Genomic DNA, 24,602 nt, shown 5'->3' on the forward strand with positions numbered 1-24,602 from the left:
ATACGAAAATTATACCTTTCATAATATAACTTATTAAAATTAAGTTAATTTTACACAAAAATAAAACTTCTGTTCCCCCTATGCAATATGTATAAACATTTCACTACAAGCAAATACCTTTTTCCTGGAGACAGCACAGCTCTTAAAGCAAGACAGTAACAGTGAGAGCGAGACAGCACTCTACACCCTGTAGCGCACCATCTCTCTTCCACAAATCAGTCTTACTCCAAAAGGTATATCTCCGGGAGCCATCATCCGACAATTTGAAACAATCGCTTCGCAACCAACAATAGCAATTGCAACTACAATCTCTAAGGCCTACCTTCATCAATTTTCCGTGAAGCCTCTTCAAGGTCACTGCCCGCGTAGTTGAGGATGACCAGGACTAGAGGCATCATCTCCCACGAATAGTGGAACTTCTCCAGGAGTTTGTGACAGTTCTCAACTAATGCGTCCAGGGAAACCGCTGTGGACAAAAGAAAAGAGAATTAATGTGACTGTTCAATTGTTTCATAATGATGCTGTATTCTATGCCCGAGTACAGGGTAATGTTTTCCTCATTTGACTTCAGAATAAACTGAGTCAATTCACAATAAATTCACAGGAAAAAAACGGACAAATGTGTGCCTATCAGCCTGTGTCTTCTTAACGTGTGATCTATTATTCACCAGTTTTCAAATTTGTCCATAGCTGTCATTTTGTCCCATTAAACCCCTTAGACCATTCCTAAAATGCAAATCTGTGGTGAACACAACTAGAGCCTCTAACTAAGCGAGCTAAAGTAGACACAGCTCCAAAATACAACAGCATACAGTGCCTTACAGTCGTTAAGATTTTAGCCATATACTGCAGACTTAAAACATCGTAATCATCAAATTGACAGAAGCTCTATCCGATAAATCCTAATGAAAATAAGACTGGAAGCTAATTCCAACATAGATACAGACCAGAGAAAAAAAGAACTTAATTCTGTTAGATATTTACACGTGTAACCCCGTTAATTGCACAAGCTAGACCAACAATCACGGCTAGTGATTAGCAATCAAAGCATCAAGAGTAATTCGCCGCTATCAAGACATAATAACATAGAAGCTTAACACTGGAGTATTTCGAATCTTCTAGTAAATAATTACTTGAAGAATGATGTAAGTTTGTAGGTAACAAGATTGGTGGAGACGGCTTGCTGTTAAATAAAAACTTAAAAACTATTGCTATAGTTTCACCCTTGTTAAGTTTAACTTCTACACAAATATTTTAAAAGAATTACGGTTAATGACTGCATGAGTGAAACGTCACCACGTTAAAGCCACTGCGTGAAGTCTCGCGGGTTCGATCCAAGCGTAGGACATCATGTGTGATCTACGTTTAGATGCATGTCTTGTGCCTCGAACTTAACTTAAAAAAATACGACGAAAGTTGATAATTTTAGTTCCTGTGTAATTTCCATTCAAACACCTATAAACAATTTCCTGGATGGAATCTTCAAATTTACTACGAACTATCTGATTTGGGACTGTTATCAACTTGGCAATTTATTCCACCTCTCAAATCAAGTTTACGTTCTCACAACTTAACAAGACCTTTGACCCTTAAATAAGTACCGAAAACTTAAAAGTACCGTGTGACCAAGCTACTGATTTCCAAGTATTTAACAAAGTAAACAAAAGCGGCACTTTAGTGTTAAGTGACACTATGTTTAAAGTATATTGTTATTGTTATTTTTAACGTAAATAAACAAAGTTGAAAGGTATTTAAAGTGTCTTGGTTCCGAGAAATTATTGAAATGCCTATTTATTCCATGCTTTGTGGAAGTCATCTAGCAGGTTTGCTAGATGTGTGAGGCCTATTTCAGAGACTATCTGACTTCAATAACGCGTTACTACTCCTGATCAATTTCGTTGTGGGTTTCAAGACAGTCTATAGTTACCCTGGGAGACACCGAGTTTAAGAGCTGGTTGGTTTTCATTAGTTGTTCCTGTTGATCCGGGATTGAAAGAGTTATATGAGCACTAGCTGTTGCCCGCGACTTCGTCCCCGTGGGTAGAAGATATAAGTTATAGTTTAGGTATACCTGCCCAGTTTTTTTCACATTTTCCATTGTATCTTAGCTCCTGTTAGTCGCTGCGGGATGGTTTATAGCCTAAAGCCTTCCTCGGTGAATGGTCTATTCAATACAAAAAGAATTTTTCAATTTGGACCAGTAGTTCCTGAGATTAGCGCGTTCAAACAAACAAACAAACTCTTCAGCTTTATATATTAGTAATAGATATAGATTTGTACTATAACACATTGCTCTGTATAGTATCTTGAATTGTGAAGACCATGATTAGAATAGTTTTTTTGTTACTCTAAATAAAATTCAATAAAATACTGCAATTCAATTACTTTCACTGCAATTACATAGGTAGATACTTTTTCTTTTAATGAGAAGATGTATGATTATTTGAATAGCAGGTGCTTATTTGCATTCAGAAACTAATACTTTTGCGAAACCATTATTTCATTTATTATATAAAATATACTATAGGTTCAAGCAAAACCCTCTCTCTATTTTTAAAATTAATTGATAGCGAATTTTAATTTACTTTATATTGATCTTAAAATGGTTAGTTTTAAAACCAGGTCAATGTAAGGCATAAAGTTTTAGCTATTAAATGCATTGCCAAACAGTTTGAATAAGTTATGTGCCAAGTGATGGTTAATGCTTTCTATTTTATTCGAGGACATTTATGTGTGTAATCAATTTAATTTAGATTCATATCAATTTAAATTAAAGCTAGAAATTTTATGCTGTGCATGATCAATTAAATTGGGTAGTGCCTACTGGACGAAACATAGCTTAAAACAAGTGGTAATTGGCTCCGCAATTCTTTTATTAAGGGGTATGCTGAAGATATAAAAATATGGTCATCTATCAGGCTGAAGTCCGTAAGAATCGTTGTTGAACCTCGATATTTACCTCTATTATATTTCGTAATAGCGGCAACAGACATACCTACATCATTTGCAACAAAAAACCTTCCTATCACGGTTTATGAAATACAACTTGGTGAAATGACGGAGGATTGAGAGGGGCGATTATACGGCCTGTAAGCATTTGACGTGGTTTAAACAACATTTCTTAGCTGTCCTGTTTTCCATCCCCGTTTTTAGTGATAATTAGGTACTTTGTGAACTCATGAATTCGAAAAAACTTAGGTCTTGTCAAGATTCAAACTGAAGCCGACGAAGGTCATATGATACCTGAATGGGATTGATTATTTGTATGTTAGAATTCAATAGCATATTGCCTGAATTGTGAAATTGAAGTGATAGATATAATTCAATTCAAACCATTGACATACATTCAGTAGGTTTTGCTAGTTTATTGCTCTCGGAGTTGCAACCGCCGAAAACAAAACAGCTATCGTTAATAGGGTATCATACTAGGAATTATCACAATTAGTGTCTCTGTGGTGATTTTACAAAAAATACGCTTACAATAATAATAATGCAGACATTTGTTAGTTTCAGCTTAACCACGACAACCTCAATGGTTTTAGTGAATGTAAATAGAAAGAATAAAAAAATCATTAAAATTGGGCCGAAAAACTACTGCAAGGATTTGTATAAAAGGTTGGCAGACATTAAATGATTATTCTAGATAGTAAAAGGGATGCTTAAATGATTGACGTCACATATAGATGACAATTCAGAGAATCTTCACGTCATTAAACAATATCATTTCAATATTTGACAACGCAACGGTTTGGTCACGCCCGTATTTATCGGGAGTGCACGACTAGTTTCGGACCCAAAAATTTCATTTCAATCATAAGAATGGTATGATTGAAATGAAATTTTTATAGTAACTGACTATCGTGAGACTGGTTTATTATTTGACTGGAGTGCTTAATTATGAGGCCACCGCGTCAGCTTCTGAGTTTGGGTCCGAAACTAGTCGTGCACTCCCGATAAATACGGGCGTGACCAAACCGTTGCGTTGTCAAATATTGAAATGATATTGTTTAATGACGTGAAGATTCTCTGAATTGTCATCTATATGTGACGTCAATCATTTAGTCCAAGCACAGCTTCCTGACAAAGCGTTCCAAGAGCTAAAACTCCATTCATTCATTGCTGTGTTTTGAAATTGTATGTACGAAATAACGGATACAAGATGCAATTCACTGCATAAAATGCACTGCATAAAACTAGAAATGCTACTTGCTAAATGTATTCTTCGTCCTAGTGAAAGTTAGGGATGACAGAAAAAAAATTGTGGTATTAACGACGCAACTGTTTATTGAAACGCACAAAGAAATGAATCAGATAACCTTTATTTCATACCGGTCTTACTTTATTATAAAATAAATCCTGCTATACAGGCAAACACCTTTTATAAGACATCTGTCAAGTCCCTTAAAAATCATAAATCTTGGTAATAACCAGTTTCCCCACAAGGTGTAATTCTGCAAACATAAAACATTACAAGATTGAATCTATACAAAATGACTCACAGTAAAAAAAATACTAGAATGTAACTGAAAACATCAAAACAATCACAAATATCACCGGAACAAACTAAACAAAATCGTCAATCGATATAACCAGACAATCGACTAACCATAAACAAGGATTAAGAATAATCGCCGCGGCACGTCACTAGCGTCCATAAACTATATGTCAGAAGGTCGTGCATCATATAGACACTTCGGTTTTACGAGGTTTTACGACTTCCCTTTGTGCTGACAGCTCCGTCGACTATAAAAAACCTATTCAAAGGTGGTAGAGACACTTGGACACACATCGTCATGCTTTTAACCTCGCCGGATAGTGTTGTAATGTTCTTCGACGTGTAAAATAGTCACATTGCTACTTACAGTGTCCGTATTGTTCGAATAGCTACTACCGTTCCGCTATGGGTTTTAAATTAGCCTGCGCGTGTTTATGTATTTGGCATTGAGTGCCGCTCGACTGTTACGATGTTTGAGGAAGCTTTGCGATTCGATCTGTGAAATCGGATGTGTTTCTCTAGGTTGGTTTGAGGAATATTGTTTTTAGCTTTACTAGGTCATATTGATTTATTATTAAGTGTCTTATAATGTAATTAATATTTTTACTAATTTTAGGTTTTCAAGAAACTGATCCTAACTACATTAAGAATTTTCCTGATAAATATTTGCCATATACACCTTTACTTTATCATCGTCAGCCGTCAATAACACACTGCTTATACCATAACTTATTCATGTCCTTATCCTCTGCCTCTTTTTTATATCATAAGGCCTACCCGGGGTTATGCCGTCCAAGTTTTGGCCATCATTCAGGAATAAATTTACTTCATCTACCATCACCCCGTTTGGCTAAGAGTCCTGTCCGCTCATTCAAGTTTCGTTTTTCTAACTACGATGTCGACTCATGTTTAAACTGACAAAATTTAAGGCAGCCGATCGAAACGTCTTCATCTCCAAGATAGATTATGTAAGAATACTTCAGTTAAAACCCTCCCTTTGTGAATAGATGACGTCACGTTCCACCAGCGCCGCACTGCGCCCGTACGGTTTACGTCCGGTTTTACGACGCCGTCATTACGGCTCGCGGGCCGGCGCTTCGGTATCGGCATCCTGATAAGTAACCGCCTTCGATTCCGGGGAGACAATCTTTATAGGATAATTTGATTTATCTGACCTACAAGGTCGGGAAAGGGAAGGTACGTCGATGGATGTTATCTTTTTTCTTGTGTTTTGTGTCAAATATGCAAGTGAGTACAGTTACATATGATAGGGCTCCTTACAAAGAGTCCCATTACTAAGTCCCTTTCTGCCCGTCAGTCACGAGGCTGTATTTCATGAACCGTGATATCAGTTGAAATCTGCAGATTGAAGTAAAATCTATTCTTTTTTTTACACCATTTGATTAATGATCAATTTCTTTGAAGGATGTACCTCAGTCTTCATATCGCAAGTACGGCTCGCATTCGACTGTTCTTTTTTTTCGTATTTTTTTTTATGAAGATATCAGTGGTATATACATGAGATTACTTTGCAGTACTTCCAAGATTTTTTCGGCTATCACAGGTGTCTTATTAAAATAAAAAACAGTCAATGAATAAGCAACTCCTTTTTTTCTGTACTGATCATAATCCTGTTCAAGCCAACAATCTAATCAGCTTATAATAGTCCCACTTCTTGGCACGGGTTTCTTCTCATACAGCCAAGGCTCGAGAATTAACAACCAACACTTCATATGAATTCTATTCAATCGGTCTCCAAAGTAAAGCGTTGTACCTGTACGCCAATCTAAACCTATATTTTGGTCATGTTCATCTTATCTTGATATTTTTTAATGGCACTTATGTATCCATGAACTTTGATAATCGCCATTTTCTCAAAATTGAAAGAGCTCAAAGAGCTATATTAAAAGTGAGTCATTCCCTACCCTTCTATCATCCCACTACTGATCTTTACAAACAAGTTAGAGTATTGACGGTAAGGCAACTCTTTGTCCTACAAACTATTAGGGTAAGTCCAGGATAGATGCCACACTTTTTGAAAAAGCTTAATAATTCCGAAATTTATAATCTTAGAGCATTGTGTTCTTTGAGAAATATTTAATATATTTCTTAATGCATTATTTTATCTGAATCGATTTGATATAGACTGTGTAGATTTTGTATAAATTGTAATTTGCTGGACCTCTAAAAAATAGGATAGACGCCTACTGTGGCGGATAGAAGACTTATCATGAAAAATGATGTGAGGATAGGTGCCCTTAGTGGGGATTGACGACTTAGTCAAACATTGTAACTGATTTGTTATGAAATGAAACAACTATATTATAATAATCAGTCTTTATTGTGTTTTAACATACATAAACATTATCATCTATTAACGATCACATATTTTTTTAATAATAATCAACATCTTTTACTAACTACTAGGTAGTAATTAACTTGCATGAACTTTAATACTTCTCCAGTCTTCTTGATATTAGTAATAATCACCTTAAAAAATAAATATCAACTTTGGTATCAGACTAAATTATTCTTAAGATAGGGGGAGATTTTCGTTATCAAACCCTAGCACAGGGTGTTTACCTAAAACAAATAAAAATAAATGCTGAGTAGGTATATAGAATTAATTACAGTACCAACAAGACAGTAACTAAAATGATAAGATACAAGGTATAGTAGATCAAATTTAAATTAAAAGATAGTAAATATAGTAATTCTTAAAATAAACTAGAACATACCTAATGTCAATTTTTGTTGGTCATTTTTAAGAAATCTTCGTCTTAATGTTCTAGATGGTATGCCATAAATTTTAGAAATCTGATTTACACCCTTGTCTCCCTTTTTCATCTCTTCAAACGCTGCTAGCATACTTTCTTCGGTCCAGGTAACAGCGCGAGGGATAACACCCGGTTTTCTTTTATATTTACGAGGCATTTTGCTCTCCTGCAACAAAACAGCTCTTATAAAAACAGTTGAGGATAGTTGCCCTTAGGGGCATCTATCCTAATAAAAAACGAGGCAACTATACTTTTTGTAGGGGATAGAAGCCCTTCTCAATAAAAACAAAAAATGAGCTTTAATGACTATAAAATTTATCAATTTACATAGGTTAATCTTCAATGCAAGCAGACTAATAGAAAAAAAATAGACATTATAGGCGAGAGAAAAGATACACTGTTAAAATTACTTACGAATCTTATTTTGGCGCCTTTTGTCGTCTCGCCGCGGAAGATTTTTACTCACACGGACGAAACGCGTGCGCTCCTGTCCACAGTCTGCCTGGCACTGAGGTTGGTGGGGGGAGGACTCGTTACTTATAGAGAAATTTAACTCTCACAGTGCTCCTAACATAGTGAAATAAAAATCAAGTCATCTATCCTACTGAGGCATGTATCCTGGACTTACCCTATAAAAAAACATTCCATGATATCATATGAACCTGAAAAACTTAAATCTATAAGAAGGAAGGATAGGGTATGTCACATAAAAAAAGCAAACACAACCTTTGCAAAACGGTTTTTCTGCCATCAAAGTAACAACCTGTACAACAAATTAAACAGAGTGTTATCGATTTACCCACTTACAAAAAACAAATGTAAGCAAAAAGTGAAAGAGTGGCTACAAAACCTAGACTACAATACTACAGAAGACCTGTTAAAATAAAGGAATGAGGCTCACACATCACACAAGCAAGTACACAACACACACACACACACACATTCACACACACACACACAAGAACCCACAACTCCTCTCACACACACACACAACTACGCACAACTTCACTCATACTCCACTCCACTCATTACACCACTGTCACACACACATATACCCTAAAAAGCGTCATTACTTAATATTGTTAGAGTTTTAGTTATTAATTTAATTTTCTTTTTCTTGTAATCTCCTATCATAAAAATAGCACCTATCAAATATAGTATGTATACTTACGATTGTAAACTCTGCGGGGTGAGGACCTGGTGATCTGTAATACAGGTTATACCTACTTCAGACACCAGCTCCTTACACACACTAGACTGTATTTTTAACATTTAAGTAAGATGTAAACATATTCATAAGTCTTTTTTGTTGTGAGGAGAAATAAACGATATATTATTATTATTTGTATCTCTTTTCATTCACGGGCTAACTTCATGAGAAGAGACCCGGTCCTTTTTAAAGGCTTGAACGGGGACACAGGTCCAACGCACAGAGGCCTTCTTGAGAACTTTAATATACAATGTGATGGGGCATCTACTAGGGATAATTCACCTCCGCTCTATGGGAGAACAGAGATGAAGAATCCAAAGTAGATGCAAAACTATTGCAATATGTATGTAAAACTAAATAGGCTATTATATAAATGAGACATGTTAAGTGGACCAGTTCCTTAAAATGATTCGGAGAACTATGACACCTGCCTTTTTCCACATGGTAATGCAAACAATTAGGCAGGCGGTGACTCGCCGCTCACTAGATGGGCCCCCTATGATACCGTCACGATTGACAGCAGGTGGGCAACACCAGTGCGAGCGGCTAGGGGTGTAGAGAGGTGCGACACCGATTTCACCATCGCGGGTCACAGACCCGGAGCGGGTTTCCTCGTTATTACGCCATTAGACACTTCCACCCCCGAGCATATAGCTCTAGCGACCCCTCTCTAGCCAGCCAGTTAAGGCAAGAAAGAGCTGGGAGTCCCCAAAAAGAGTGACCCCCTGGGGTATTCAGGTTCCGTTGTGTCGCTACTCACAAACAGCTCGCCACAAGCTGCCCTGCACTTATTATTATTATTATTATTATCGCTAATCATAAAAGGAGCTGCTAACGCAGGACTAAACTTGAGAAACTGACTATCTCAAATTCCTTATTCTACCTGATAACTAATAATTGAATTTCCTTTTTTTTATAATAATTTATACTACATTAGCACATTACTAGTACAATTTTATTAAGTTCACTAGAGTCAAAATTACACGGATATAAATACTCTCAAATCTACCTTGAAAATTGAAAATGAGGAATAAGAGAACCGGGTAAATATAGTGCTATTTGTAAAACATAAATTTCTTTTTTTTTCAAACTTGCCCACTTTAACGTATTGCTACACTTCATGTCGATGAAGATAGAAACGCGGGTAAGACCACAAAAAGATACAACTAACCCCATGTAGCTTTATAAGCTCTTTTTCACCTTTTGATAAACGTCAATAACTTGTCAAATAAAACCTAAAATGGCAATCCGAGGTCAGCCATGACAGTTTAATGCCCAAGTGTCAAAGATACAGTGCTGTCATAACTTTATATTTCACATTTTACGAGTTGATTTTTTAATGTATTTTTAAATAATTTATGGATCTACCGGACCTTTGTCTGGTTTATTTGTTTGATGGCTGTTTTTTTTTGCGTTTTGGAAGATTGCGAAAGTGAGATAATATGTGAACGTTTTAACTTAAGCATACATTTTACCAGACCCGAATAAAAAAAATCTTGATTATGTTAAGGTATTTAACATTACTTTGAATATACATATATTATAAATGATTCAATGCATCTAGTTATAAGAAGTAAATACATCTGTAGCCCCATTTGTCTATGAGCGCTCCCTCGCCGACGCGCTCGCCACGCTAGAAGACCATCGACTAACATCGCATCGCTAACGTTATAATCGTGCGATCCATCAGTGCTAGCTGCGCCCGCCTCGCCGTCCGCCAATCGCAGCCCGCTGCCACGCCTACCGGCCACGCGATTGGCCGAACAACAAACTTTGAATATAGAACCGCTTTTTTTTCTCTAACGCCTACGTAAGCTCGGACAACTTGTAGATTTAGTTCACGTTTTATTTATTGAACACAATAGTCGATTTCCAATTCGATTTATTATAATTTTCAACTATCGATTCCGATGGCACTGAATTAATTTTATTTGCCTCCATTAGGCGGTAAACAGTTTTGTCATTCAAATATTCTGGTCAAGGTGTTGTATCTAGGTTTGCCGACGATGACTCAGGATTGGAAATTGAATTATTTCAGAAAAATACAAGACAGGCTTTTAATGCACATGTTTACCTACTAACTTACGTTCTGAATTAATAATTATTGTCAAGAAAACTGCCTGAAATATAATTAAACCCGCATAAATACAACAGAGTTCTTCGACTCGTCATAAAATGGATGGCAACGGAACATTCAACATGGAGCTTGTAATTACTCGAAGCCGTTATAAATACTCTTAGTTTACAGTAACCTGTAACAATTTAAACGCATAGTTAGCCATACCAAGCGGATGGTTAGTATAAAGCAATTACCTAATTGCCCTATATTACTTTACATTTTACAACACTCTACTGACCAAACAAGAACTATCCCATCACTAGACTTCGAAACTTAATGAAATAAAAACACCGACATTACATTATTCTGTTTTTAAACATTCGGAAATTTCCGTCACAATTCGCAGCCAATCGTGTCCGTGCTACCATCATAATAATGTCAACTCTTCATTCAAATATTTAGAACAGCCGTTGTACTTCGTAAAAATATGGCTACGTTAATATTATTTCATTAAATTGGCACACAAACACAGATTCTTAATAGATTTTCTATCTTACCTCCTTAGGGGAAGAAACAAGCCGAATTCACATAGCTATAATGTTATAATTTGCCATAAATACCACATAAATTAAGCAGTTATTATTGCAAAATGGTAGATAATGACATTTAATAAAACGTTAAATGATCAAGACTTTCCTGAAATATCTAATCTAAGTGTTAATAAGGGTCTAGAAGCAGTGTTTAGAGTTTTGTTAGATGGTCATTGCAACGATGTCATAGGCCAAATAGATTTGAACATAAAGTATGTAATTGTGACGTTTATGGTCAAACTCAATTACATACCGAGGATCAGTAATAAACTTGTTGGGTTAATGTAAGGTTATCATTTAATGATTTTCTTTACTCCCCCAGATAGTGATTTGGTGACTTTCACCAAATCACATGCAGACTAACTGTAAAATATGTATTATAAATAAGCAGCTAAAATGAAGTAGGTATTCGGTAAAGTTGCAGTTGCAAATTACAGTCGCTAAAACAAATCCCGAAATCATCAAGAAGTCTTGTTAAGTTCCTGAGAAAGAGACCTTTGAACGTGAAAAGAGGACATTATACTTTGTCCCACATCTTCTATTAATATGCTTGCGTTTTCCAATATGGTAACATTTTCTTAAGGCCACACTAAGCCAACGTGTCACGAAGTTATTGATTGTCTGTCATTGTAGATCCTGGCGTACAGTGGGCAGTATGTTGGCGGAATAAAAAATAAACCATAAAATTCTAAATTTAAACAGAAAATAAGCAACAATCTCTCTCTCATCTTCACACTGTACTTTAAATGTTAGACTTTATCTTATCTATGTGACCTTGTCCGCCATTTTATAGTCCTAGCTTTCACGACGCACATAATTTAAACTTTTAATTTTAGAATACAAAGTAAACTTATTGCCAACTGCACGACTCTGATGTTAGAAAGTTTCAGTGGACCAATCAGGAGAGGCCAGCGGTAATCGTCGTTTTCTAATTGGTCAATAAATATTTACTATTAACATCAGTGCCATGTATTTCGTTTTATGACTTGTTTTAGTGTTTGGTGTTAAGGCGGGAATAAATAAGAAATTCGTAATTTTCCTAAACGGTTGTTTTAGCAGTAAATTAGTCGGTAATGTGTTATTTTCTGTAGTGTTCAATACTTAAAACTTTGACTTTTAATCTGTAAATATTTAATATTGTCTGACGGTTTCTTCTAAATTTTCATAATGATTCATGAATAAAGAAGAATAATCATTGACATTATTCAATATCATTTCGTCTGTTTTAGAACTTAAATTGACAAAAGTTCTAGTCTGAGATCAGTCTCTTGGTATTTTTCCAGCGACTACAGAGTAAGAATGACTGAAACCCGCATCCCTACAAACCGTTGACCAGATGTTCAACTCGTTCCCTGTCCGACTCATTAACGTCAAGCAAAGTGAGCTTAAAATTAGAAGCTGGAACGCGGGGCACACGGCGCATGCGCAGCGCAGGCTTTGTTTACACCGACACAGAGTGGGCACTAAGTGTGATATCGTTATCGGCGCGTCCACTTCCTGCGTAGTTCTGCGCTCGGTCACGTAGCCGGGCCATAAGGGACAATGTAACCGCATTTAGTGTGTGCGCCGATTGTTTCGCCTCAATAGCCCCTTGTTGTACCGATATCGCACCGGACGCGCGAAACGTCACGCGATTAATTTTATTGTTTCTTGGTTTGTTTGTTCGTATGTTTTCGTGTTAGATTTAGTTGTGATAGAATGTCTTGTCTTTGTTGTTTGATTATAATAAACAGATGACAACAATTATGTTGTTCATTCCGTAACAAAGAATTGGCTTGGTACATGTAGTATTGACATATACGAGAAATAATGCTTACTATTTTGGTATGAAAATGCAGTAAATACTTCTTGTATTATAAGATAAATATCTATAAATAGGAATAATTCTTTGATAGTTATTAATATCGTCACAATATATCAATAGTGTTCACATAATACAGATAAAGAAACGTCTAGACAACTCTAGATCTATTGTTAAGTTGGAAACAGACAAGAACTTATTGTGTCTCTTGGAGAGTGAGACCTAGAATGATGACTATTCATTCACACCTCTTTTTTGGTACAACAGATTTAGTTCTGCTTTTCTTAAGCGAATAGTACGAATTCGATTTGACGTTTTACCTTTTCTCAAATGCCAAGAAGAGTGCAGAGTGCCAAGTGATTACTTGATTAAAAAATTAAGCAGACAGAAAATCGAATTTAGAATTCTACTCTGGATGATTCATAATCACTGACAAGGAAACTTAAAAAAAAATTACTAGCAGCACTCAAGCATAACATAACAGCTTTTTATAACATGCAGTATCCATCTGACATCTCTAAATAAGTCACGTTAAAATCTAAAAATCCTATTAACAAGTCCGTTATAATCTTGCATAAAGGACGATGTGTAACTCCTTTGTTGTTTCGTTAATTGTAAACACATTATTGTGTGATTGATCGCAAAACAAAGGTAAGGATTATGTTTACAACGCTATATTATATTTTATTGAAACAAATGTACTGTCTAGCTAGTATTCAGAGGTCAACAATAGACAATAATGACAAGATTCTCTTTCTTATTGGTGGTCTAGCCTTTGCCTAGATTCAATCTAAGTGGAGGCTAACACGATGGTATTAAAGTTATCCTCTTTTTGTTGTCGTTATATTAAGGTGATTTGCCTCTTCCGTTACAACTATGGTTATAAAGAAAACAAATAAAAACATAAGTAGGTAACAGTTTAAACTCCAAAATATAACAAGTTGACAATGGTTATGGCAATGTAAACTAGGGTCTAGGACCAAGATTCGTGATGACTAATATGATGAAAAGAGTTCAAAATACACTACTTAGAATATTGAGGTAATTTATAAGCACCGATAGCTTCACGTAATTTTCCGTTGCGGCCATAACTGATTATCTCCGTAATGTCAACAACCCTTAAGAGTTTCTCTTGACTCATTTCCTCGTCAACTCATTTCACAGAATGCTGGTTTTCATTCCTTCGGCTTATATGATTAAATATGATTTATTCTTATTGCTTCCATAAAACTTTGAAGGGCAAAGTAATAAAAAGGATCATTTATAGCGCGAATAACCTAAAACTGACATTAACATCGGAAATTTTGTTTTTAATAGGTACTCAAGTAACATACAAAATATTATAATGACGGATTAACAGCATTAACCAATATTTGCACAAGTTTTTAATTGGATATTAAGACTATAATAATGCCAACCTAATAAAATTACTATTTTTTCGTTCGCAAAGATTGTTCTGAATTCGATTTAAGTTCTATTTTTTTTTAATAATGACAGCTGTAATATTTCAGCGTTTTACGGTCGACTTTTAAAGTGGGTTTAAATTATAAGCAGCTAACAAGCTCGTAAATTAATAAAATATGTACCTGCGTAACATCATTTTGAGGTTCACACAAGATGTTTTGTTGCGTTTCTTTTGGCAGAAGATTAATGATCGACGGTTGGGATCAGTCTTGGGTTCTTTATGAACAACAAGACACGCCTCCTCCAATCAAATGCCTGTTTTATAACTTAGTACCTAAGTAGTACATTTTCGTATCGATCGTATTAAATTGAATGTAGGTACGTAGTTTAACTATCTTCTAATAACTAGCTCTGTTTCTGTATTGAGGTTTCATTTTATTATTGAATTCTAACTATATAACATATTTAATACGTAAAGTAACACTTAAAAAGAAAAAAATAATAGCTTTTTCTTAACTGATGACTTCGTACGTCTTTTTAACGCACTATCATTTGAAATATGAGGTGTTTACAGCACATAAATATTTTAATAAACACGGCTTCTGAAAAAAGTTAATTGGAACATATATTCTAACAAATACCGCATCGTACAGTGTAATAGAATTTGTTATGTAGTTATAAAAGAAGGCGTGACGGCCGTTTCAAAATGGCGTTGGCAATTAAAAAATAAAACCTGAATATTAATTTTCCGTCACGTTTATACGGTAATAAAAATTCATAATGAGATTCCGTGGCATAATTAAGAGCGGTGATGCATGTGCATAACTAATATAAATTGTTTATCTTTTAGTGTTTAATAATAAAATGCAAAATACTGCTTTTCTGAACAATAAAATGGAGTACACAGCCGATGTTAAAACTTATATTATTAGGTACGTTCATAAACTAGGTTTTGTCACTGCTTACTTTTGCTAGGTGGAGAGAGGCAGTCAGCTAAAAACAACATATATATCTTTGTAATTTATCACCCTAAAATACACCTAACTAAAGTATTGACGAATAAAGCGAGTATCTCAAAAATACTGAGTAAAATGCACCGAACCATAAACAACGGGTAAAAAGGTTGAATATTATAAAACCTTTGCCAATGCTAGAAGTCATTAATACCTGTCAAGTCGCCACGCTCCACCCGTTTGCGCAGTTACATTACGACGGCCAACTTAGCTTTACCCATACACGCACCAAAATAGACCTTATGGCTATGGGTTAAAGCTCAATAAACATTAAAAAGATATCACTTTTATGTTTGTTTTTCGATTCCCTACATAATCGCCCATGATGGCGACACGCCTTCGCGCGAAGTACTGATAAATGGATGTGCACTTGTGTTTATCTACTTTATTTACTTACATAAGGTACTCAAAGTACATAAGGTTATTGAAAGCTTGGATGCCATCACTCTCTTTTGACATGCTCTACGTTAAATATAGAAATTGGAAATACGAGATGGTGACAGTAGCATTACCTATATCAAGTAATTTTGTTTAAATGTTAGCATTTAAATTGACAGTTGATTCAGTATTTTATTTTAAGTCTCTCAAAAAATGCTCCTATAAATTAAATATAAGATCAAAGTTTAAATTAAAATAAAATAAATATATTACGGATATTCTCGCATCTGCTACCGGATTCGAGCAGACTGACCTTCTCTAAATTTGCAAATGGAATGTTCATATGGCTGTATAGTATGATACCTGTGCATTTTATATATGGATTAGCCGTGGGACGGTACAGGACCTTGCGAAGAATTTTTATTCTATTTTTAAATATAATCGGATTGCGATTTCATTGGTCGATCGTTTGACAGCGTGCAGCGTTCTTAACTTATTCGAAAGTGGTCTGTTCTTATTTTTGCATATAAATTGTTTTTCATCGTTTCAGATGCAAGGGTTTAATAAAAACAGTAAATTGGTGTCGTAGTAAACAGTTACAAAATAATATCTCCATTATTCTAACTTTTGTTTACTTACTTAATGTTAAACTAAGTTGTATTTTGTTTTTTAGCAAAAACGATTCCACTTTTGACTTTTTGCCTGCTCTTTGATAGTAACATCTTAATGGCCTTAGGACTAAATGTCAAACGAATGAAGAAAACACATAAAAACACATGGCATGAGAGAAATAATTAAAATAAAAATTATAAATGACAAACACACCATAAAAATAAGTGAATATAATATGTATGAAAAAGTTCTATCATACACGAAAAATACGTACAAAAACTGGAAGGACGGCCAATTACTTATCATTTTCGCACTTAATTGTTTGTCATAAAAATAAATAATTATTAAGTATTTAAAACAAAAATATTAGGTCATTGTGAATTTTATTGTTTTTATTTTTATTACCTTTTGACACGTTATTCTGACACTGTTCGAGAGACAAACTTGGCGCTATTTTACGACATCTTCAAGCACCGAAAAGTACTCTAGATAATTTAATAATGCGTAAAATGTATTAAAATGCTAACCTTAGACTTACAGATAAGTATATTTAAACAAACCCTCCCAATTTTACCTACCTTTAAGCTGCAAATTGCTCAAAATGTCGAATATTTAGCAAGCTTGCGCCCGATACAATCTACTACTATTTTTTTTGAACTTTTTGCTGAACTAAAAACAGTACCGTACAGACTCTTTCTAACACGACTGTTGCCCCACAAATACTGAAATACAGCCTTACTTAAAGGCCTTCTTAAACGTACATATATTATATCTGTAGCTTCTCTACCACTACGTAAGTGAAGACGACATTAAACAATGGTAAATAAAAACTGATAAGTCTCAGTATTTGACCGTATCAATATCAAACTCTCTTGAATTGGTAGGATTCCTATTAATAGCATACATTCTTTGTATTAATTTGATGGCAACGACATTTTATAGGCCCGTAATGTTTACAAGAAAACTTTTGAAGAGTTTAATTTAAGCCTACATTTCTTTTTTATATTTACTTAGACCAGAATACGGTTAAATACGGTTTTTTTATAGTTTCTTTAACTGAAAAGAGATATTCTAACACAGCGTAAGTAAAAAAAACAATATAATGTTCCTCAAAAATATTTGTATAACTTTTTGTATTTCATAGAAATACCAAGATTTTGCAACACACCTGCATATTTATACCGTTCGGTCATAAAACCGAGATAAACTTAAGTTAAAGTTAAACCTCCGCCGGAGTTGACTGGGGCCAATGAAAACTTTTTATTGAGGCTATGAAAGTGGCTTTGCAAGCAGCCCCTACTACTTATCGTAATTACTACAGTTATTTATGAGGGTTTAAGGTTTAAACGAATTTGTCATATTTATGTAATCTTATTATTTATATTTAATATTTATTTAACGAGTATAATAAATAAAAAATGAACTTTCATTATGAATTATGCAATAATTAACTTAAACTTCATCAAAGTTTATTTCATTTAATCTTATGCACGCTGCAGTAGTTTCACACAATATATTTTTTAATTTGTTTTTAATAAAATTAACGGTATAAATATGAATGTGTCTAAAAACTGTTAAATATTAATTGGAGAAGTGAGCAAAATTCTAATTGTTCGTGACAAAACTAATCAGCGCTTTTTATAAAAGTCATAAAACGGTATATTATTTTAATTGAAGGTCCGACTAATATACTTGAACAAATAGGAACGACTATGGCGTAAAAAGAGGTTATTTTCCCCTTCACTTGTTAATAAAATAAAATTATAGAGCTATATTTTGTAGTGAATGCAAAGGAAAGCTACAGAAAAAATATCAATTATTTACCTAAACGTTAAAATTTGATAAAAAAAAGAAACAAAACTTAAATTCTATACTTTTTGATTTAAATATGTACCTTTGTATTTTCTTAAAAGAAGTAATTTTTTGTATTAATCTTTCAAATGATTTTTAAAATCTTTTACAAAATAAAAACACATTCGACGGTTTCTATTTGGACTGGCCACTTTAACCAGTATTTGAGAAAGAAAAAACATTTTTCCCCAACTCGATTCTCATTTCCAATCGAGAACAGTTAGTAGGTTGGCCACGTACGATATTGTGGTTAACCGTATGCATAGAGGCCGCGGATCTGGCAGCCACCGTGCCAGAAGCGTCGGACAACTTATGCAGGGATTCCTGTTGTTATTCTATACTCCTTGCAGTTTCTGTGAGCCTGGTACCTAGGAATGCGGTAAGTGTGCAAGACTGAAGAGTTTCTTTGTTTTTATAGTTAGTTTAATAACGGTTTCATAGTTTTTTGTAGCTAGCTCTACTTACTTATTTCTGGAGTTTCTTGCCAGTTCTTCTCTCCATAAGAAAGACTATTTGGAATCGTGCAACTAGAGTCTATTGTAACGTTTTGCAGGTGCCTGGAAAAGGGCCTTTTTGAAATAAAATCTGTTGATTTTACCAAGGATACCAAGATTTTTGGAATCTTAAGGATATCTTTAATGACGCTTCTAATTTTATTTTCTAAATATTGTAGGTCACATAAACCTGCAAGATATAGCTGTTTAATAGTTTGAGGGGTTCTTTAATTTAATTATCTAATTCATACTATAATGGGCTCGATTCATTTCATGATTAAACATAGAAAACAGCTTATCAAACTCTATACCAGCCCTCAAGCATACAAAAGTAAGAAGAAAAACTCAAAGTTCTATCTAAAAATAATATATTCTAGAAAAAAAGTATTCTCTGATTTCACAAGAGGCACATCGTTCAGTAATATCGGCGTACTATCGAGTAAATCTGTGTTACTATTACAATAGAACGTCGATCGCTATAGTAAATATTTACAAACAGATCATCTAGCGATGTCTCAATGCGTATTGTGATTATGTTTTATATTTAAACAATCAATGATGTAAACGATTACCTAACACCCCACATTCTCAACAAAGGACGTTGTCGTTAGAATTTTGTTGAATTACCAGTATTCATGGATCCGAATGGGATGGTTACGATGTTTTTATATTTGGCAATCGATTCACCGATGACAGAACTCTTTTTGTTATAGTTCAGAGGTTGGGACATGTTTTGGAACTCTTTTTGATAATCAGTTACTAACATACCATTATAAATTACTAGAAATTGACACAATTCGTACAAAGATGTGATCAACATCAACAATATATCACAAATACGTCTCCTTTCTTTTTAAACACGGTACAATATCACGCAATTTGTTAACTATAAACAAAACAACATATTCTAAGAACTGCCTGTACCCCCATGACTAACACACCATAATTTCCCACGTACTAGGGGTCGAGTCTATTGTCAATAACAATTCATGCCACCCAGGGAATTAGCCCACAGCTGTGGCCACTTTTCCTAGACAGGTTTCAACCAGATAATTTAGTTAAAACAATTGAATATTTGCTTATTGATTCCTATATTAAAAGGAGAACTGTTTTGTTTGCCTTTCCCCTTGTTCTTAACAAGTTTATAATTAATATTTTATGCCTTAATAATACTGTGTTTTGAAGAACGTATCTTTTATGGAACTACCCTTAATTTTTTTGCGATTGTTGTAGGACTATTGAGAAAAGAGGGGTTGTAATGTTACTTATTAAATGTAAACAATGGCGTTTAGTTCTAATTAATTACAAGAATTTGTTTTTAAGATTATATTGGCTATTTTTGAATGAAATACTTTTGCCTCTGCAAAGTCCACCAAGAAGTAACCCATATCATTATTTTGCTCTTTTCAATAACATGCTTTTCTAGTCATTCTAAGGGGAATTAAAACATAATTTGAGCTTTCGAACTTACCTATTTTATAACACTCATAATAACATTTATTACGGAATAATTAGTATCAGTCAAAATTAATCAAAATTACTTTAGCAGAACCATTTATGATCAAACAAACATTAAAATTGTTTAGGACCACAACATTGTTACCCAAATTAGAAATACTTTAAATAACAGGATGCAATACTAAGTTAGTCCAATCAGATGTTTTACGATAATTCGATATTAAGTATGTCCGTTCACATTTATTACTCTATCACCGTATTAGAAATCAGGGATGTTATGGATATGCAATTTCAGATTCGGATGAATGAATGAAGGTGGATTGTTTCGGATAAGGTTACGGATATGGAATAATTTCGGATTATTTGTTTGGTTAAGGATATCAAGAATCAGAACGACATAGGTCAATTACACTTATTTGAATGAAAACATTTGACTTTAAAATATGAGGAAAAGGTTTTGTGTGGCGACTCGACTGCCAAAAACCGTCGTAACATATTCCAAATCTCGACCACTGTATTAAAAAAAGACATTTGAAAATGTTACAATTTTTTTGCCATACGTTTTTTCGATACGGTAACGAATATCCGATACTTTCGGCACAGGTAACATCCCTATTAGAAAATACATTATAAATCGATAGCGGGTAATTTTATACTGCATTGACCCGACTCATAGGTCTATCGTCCGATTGGCTAGTGGCCTATCAAAATTAACGATCCACCAATACAAACAAGTTAACTATTTTAATTGCATCTTCTATACACAAACGAGCAATTATGAACTCTATTGCAAACAAGTTATGATGGTATAGCTTTGAATTTGAAGAAAAAAGATAAGTATCTAATAGCGTAAGTTACTTGGCAATGGATTGATAGTAAGTGATGTTGATTTTTAGCTGGTACTAATTCTTACATTTCAATTACTCAATGGTATACAGTGAGTAGCTACTGGAACAACGATTCTTTATTTGATAAACTCGTTATTTAATTAATAACAGTTTTACTATGCGTATTACCTTAATCTTGAGCTGAATTTTGGATTTAGCTTTAGGATTATCGCTAGTTTTGAGAGCAATAAAAAAAAGATTTACTAGGTACAATTTGCCATTCAAATTTGAATCGAATAGCTAACTATACACAATACATAAATCAGTGGCAGACGGAACTTATAGTTTTTCACTAAATTCTACAGTCAGTCAAAATCAGTCTCTTCAGACAAAATCAATTAATTTGACGCTGTTTTGCAACATCTTGAAGCGTCGTGAACAGCGATCAACACCTCAAACAGTACGTAGTCATTTACTACGCTTAATAAACAAGGAATAAGCGAAATAATACATTTACCGAGATTGTTCTTAATAAAGCGTGTAATCTTTTTGGCACAACAAATATTTGGCAAAGTGAGACAAACTAAATCCTTGCTATAATTGTTTTATGATCCAAAATAATTCGTAACATTGCTATGTTAGAAATTACTATTACAACTATAAACATTATGCGCATAACCGTTTAATTTAAATTATTAATAGTTTTAGATGATTAACAAATTAGTTTGAGCCACGTGTAAGATGTACAGTGAGCTTTATATGTAGAATAATATCTAACGTATTAAGATATAGGAACTAAGAAATGGAAGACTAATATTAGTACAACTATCAACTAGTCTTCGAATTATGTTCATCTTCAACTTAATCCAAGCATTGAAATCGTCAAATACCTACGCCCATAGTTAAGATGCTGGAATGTTCTAGGTCTCGTCAATATCGTAAGTATGGATGAGTTTAATACAATTGACCTCCGAATTTAGAGTGAAAATAATACAACTGTAAGCTCTTACCGGGCCTAGAGCAAGCCACTAAACAAAAATAAGTGTTATCAAAAAAAAAACAATTCCAAAAACATAACCATCAAACAACCGTCCGGAGTGTCGATTATGAATCGAAAACAAAAGGCTAAAACCAATTCAACAAGACACCGAACAGGGGACCGGCGAAAAATTTCTCCGAATCGTTTAGCATAGCAATAGAGTCGCAAGCGTGCATATACATAAGCTTCGATCAGACACTGGCTGAATAAGAATAATAGTGTGACTGGAATTCATGCGGCGACGCGGTAGGTAACGTATTGTCCCTATTATAACTCCTACTAAATGTTCTATTTTCGGTGGTCATAACATCACACTCACTTCAAAATGTATGCGAGTAATTATCGTTAAGTGAGTGATTGGCGAGTTAGAACAATGGTACATGTTATTGGCTTTGATATTAAAACTATTTCTGAACGGATTATCAAGGTGCATTCTACGATGTTAGGTCCAGACTTTTCGTCGCCTTCGGCTGTGTCATGGTTACGGGTATGGAGGTGATATATGTCTTGACAGATTTATTTGAAAAGTGTTGACATGTCTAGAACTAAAATATAAATAATACACTAAGATAAAATCGGTTTTAGCAGCTGCAAATATGAATAGAGAGTAAATTCGTTGTCTTGCTTGCACAACTGGAAATATCTAACTAATAACTATAATAAGTGGTAATAGGCTACCATGAATAGTCTTATTTCAATGTATGCGCATAAATCACTAAAAACATTATACTTGCAACATTTTATCGTTCATTTTAATAAATATCAACCATCACAAATAAACACATAAAACTTGAAATACAACTTTTGTTTTTAATATATTCTAATACGTACTTTCAATGCACAATTTACATTACAAGTTGCAAACATATTTCCACAAAATACTATTCACTGAATCGATCAATGTATCGTAAAGTGAGCGAACCGAAATGTCAATTGATTCGTTGAAAGTGTCCATAGAACCGTGGTTTTTATAACAAATATTATCCTTGAAATATGACCAAAGTAATGAGAACAAATGAGTATACGGTATGAGTTAAAATAAAAATAAAATTTTTGGAAGAATTTAATCGTGAAGCAAACATAGGTAGAAGTATAGAAAGGTATGTATATTAAAAGTGAAAATGATTGTATTTAAAGTTATTCAATAGCAATGATTCTTTCATTGTACGTAGGACTAAGCTCCTCGCGAAGTTTTTACTATGGAAACGTAGTTTTTGGTGAACGATGGACAGCGCACATTAAAAAAGCGCGCATGCGCGCAGCATAGCACTATTTTTTTATTATCTCGACGTCCTAAGTCAGTCAGTCAGTATAGTCGTATCGTGGCATCGGTAAAGTCGTCTTCCATTTCCTTAATAGAAAATCAAACGATACATTTTAAATTATTAAGTCATACATTAACCAAACAGCAAATAAGTACAACCAAATTCGTATTCAAAATATATCTGGTCCAAAGTCCACAATCAATTATCCATAATAAATTCATCTAGTGATGCGACACTAAATTCATCGAATCGATCGAGTTATTCGCCAAACATATCTGTATGCGGCTCTTCACTTATCGTAGTCCATATTTAAAGAGGATCTTCTAAGAACCTATTACATGAATTTGACACCGGATGCCTTAGAGACGGAACGGATGGCCGGACGAACCGGCTGTGTATATAACGTATATTACGGTACTGTTAGAGTGAAAACAATGCGCCAATAACGAGCCTAATGGGTAATGAATGATTTTCATATCCTTGCGCAAGATTGCATCCGTTGTACTTGTAATTTGCGCGTGATCTGAATTAACTAGATACGGGTAAAGGCATTAAAACGGTTTAGCAGAAATCAGCGACAATGTCTGTCGAGACACGATGTCTCGCATTATTAAGCGGGAAAACATCTGGTGTTCAAATCAATTTATATATTTAATTGCAATTTTATTTCTTCATATTCAAATTAAATATAAATTTAATTATATTCAGTACATCTTTAATAAGTAATAATTTACAACAAAAAAAAACAACAATCAAGCAGGAAACTTTTTATTAAGTATTAATAGTAAGTTTTTCAGCCTTAACTGTAGTTAACGTAAAATATCTACAAATCAAATATAATCGATAAATTTTTAATTCATAATCCTACATCACTAGCAAATCAATCAAACCACAGACGAGACGAACAACATAATCCATGTACAGTCGGCTTAATAAATAGCAGCAAAATGGACAATTTCATTAACTTTAGTTAGGGGTATTCCGGGGCATTCTTGCCCTTGTTTAGTTATATAGACGAGCGGGAGACATTCCTGGGTTGGTTTAGTGCGTTTGTTGCACCAATTTATGGAGCGGATGGAGTCAAAGGATTCTCAAGAGTCTTTGTGACATACGGACGACAGGGCTGGTTAACAACCTGGTTAGTTGAGATGGATTTTTAAAGTTAATGATACTTAGAATTTTGTACAAGAATCCTTACTAATATTAAAAATGCGAAAGTCTGTCTGTCTGTCTGTTACGCTTTCACGTCTAAACCACTGAACCGATTTTAATGAAATTTGGTACAGAGATAGAGTTGACCTTGAGAGTTCTCTTGGAAGCACTATATAA

General features: G+C 34.2%; 1 protein-coding gene and 1 long non-coding RNA gene across 2 annotated transcripts in view; both read right to left on the reverse strand.

Annotated features, from left to right (window-relative positions):
* The window catches only part of LOC113498839, a 53,604-nt gene extending 51,544 nt beyond the window's left edge, over positions 1 to 2,060 (reverse strand). Inside the window, exon 1 of the mRNA XM_026878981.1 lies at positions 323 to 2,060. Within this exon, the coding sequence (XP_026734782.1) occupies positions 323 to 398 (76 nt within the window). The 5' untranslated portion in view covers positions 399 to 2,060. The remainder of the gene's footprint in view (positions 1 to 322) is intronic.
* Positions 2,061 to 7,005: 4,945 nt separating this feature from the next.
* Positions 7,006 to 8,606, reverse strand: LOC113498874. Its single transcript, XR_003401046.1, has 3 exons — positions 7,687 to 8,606; positions 7,234 to 7,438; positions 7,006 to 7,078 (listed from the first exon to the last, which is right to left on the reverse strand). It is a non-coding gene; the product is annotated as an uncharacterized LOC113498874 (long non-coding RNA).
* Between the last annotated feature and the right edge of the window lie 15,996 nt (positions 8,607 to 24,602).

The sequence above is a fragment of the Trichoplusia ni genome, chromosome 11 (genome assembly GCF_003590095.1).
Source record: "Trichoplusia ni isolate ovarian cell line Hi5 chromosome 11, tn1, whole genome shotgun sequence".
NCBI lineage: Eukaryota > Metazoa > Arthropoda > Insecta > Lepidoptera > Noctuidae > Trichoplusia > Trichoplusia ni.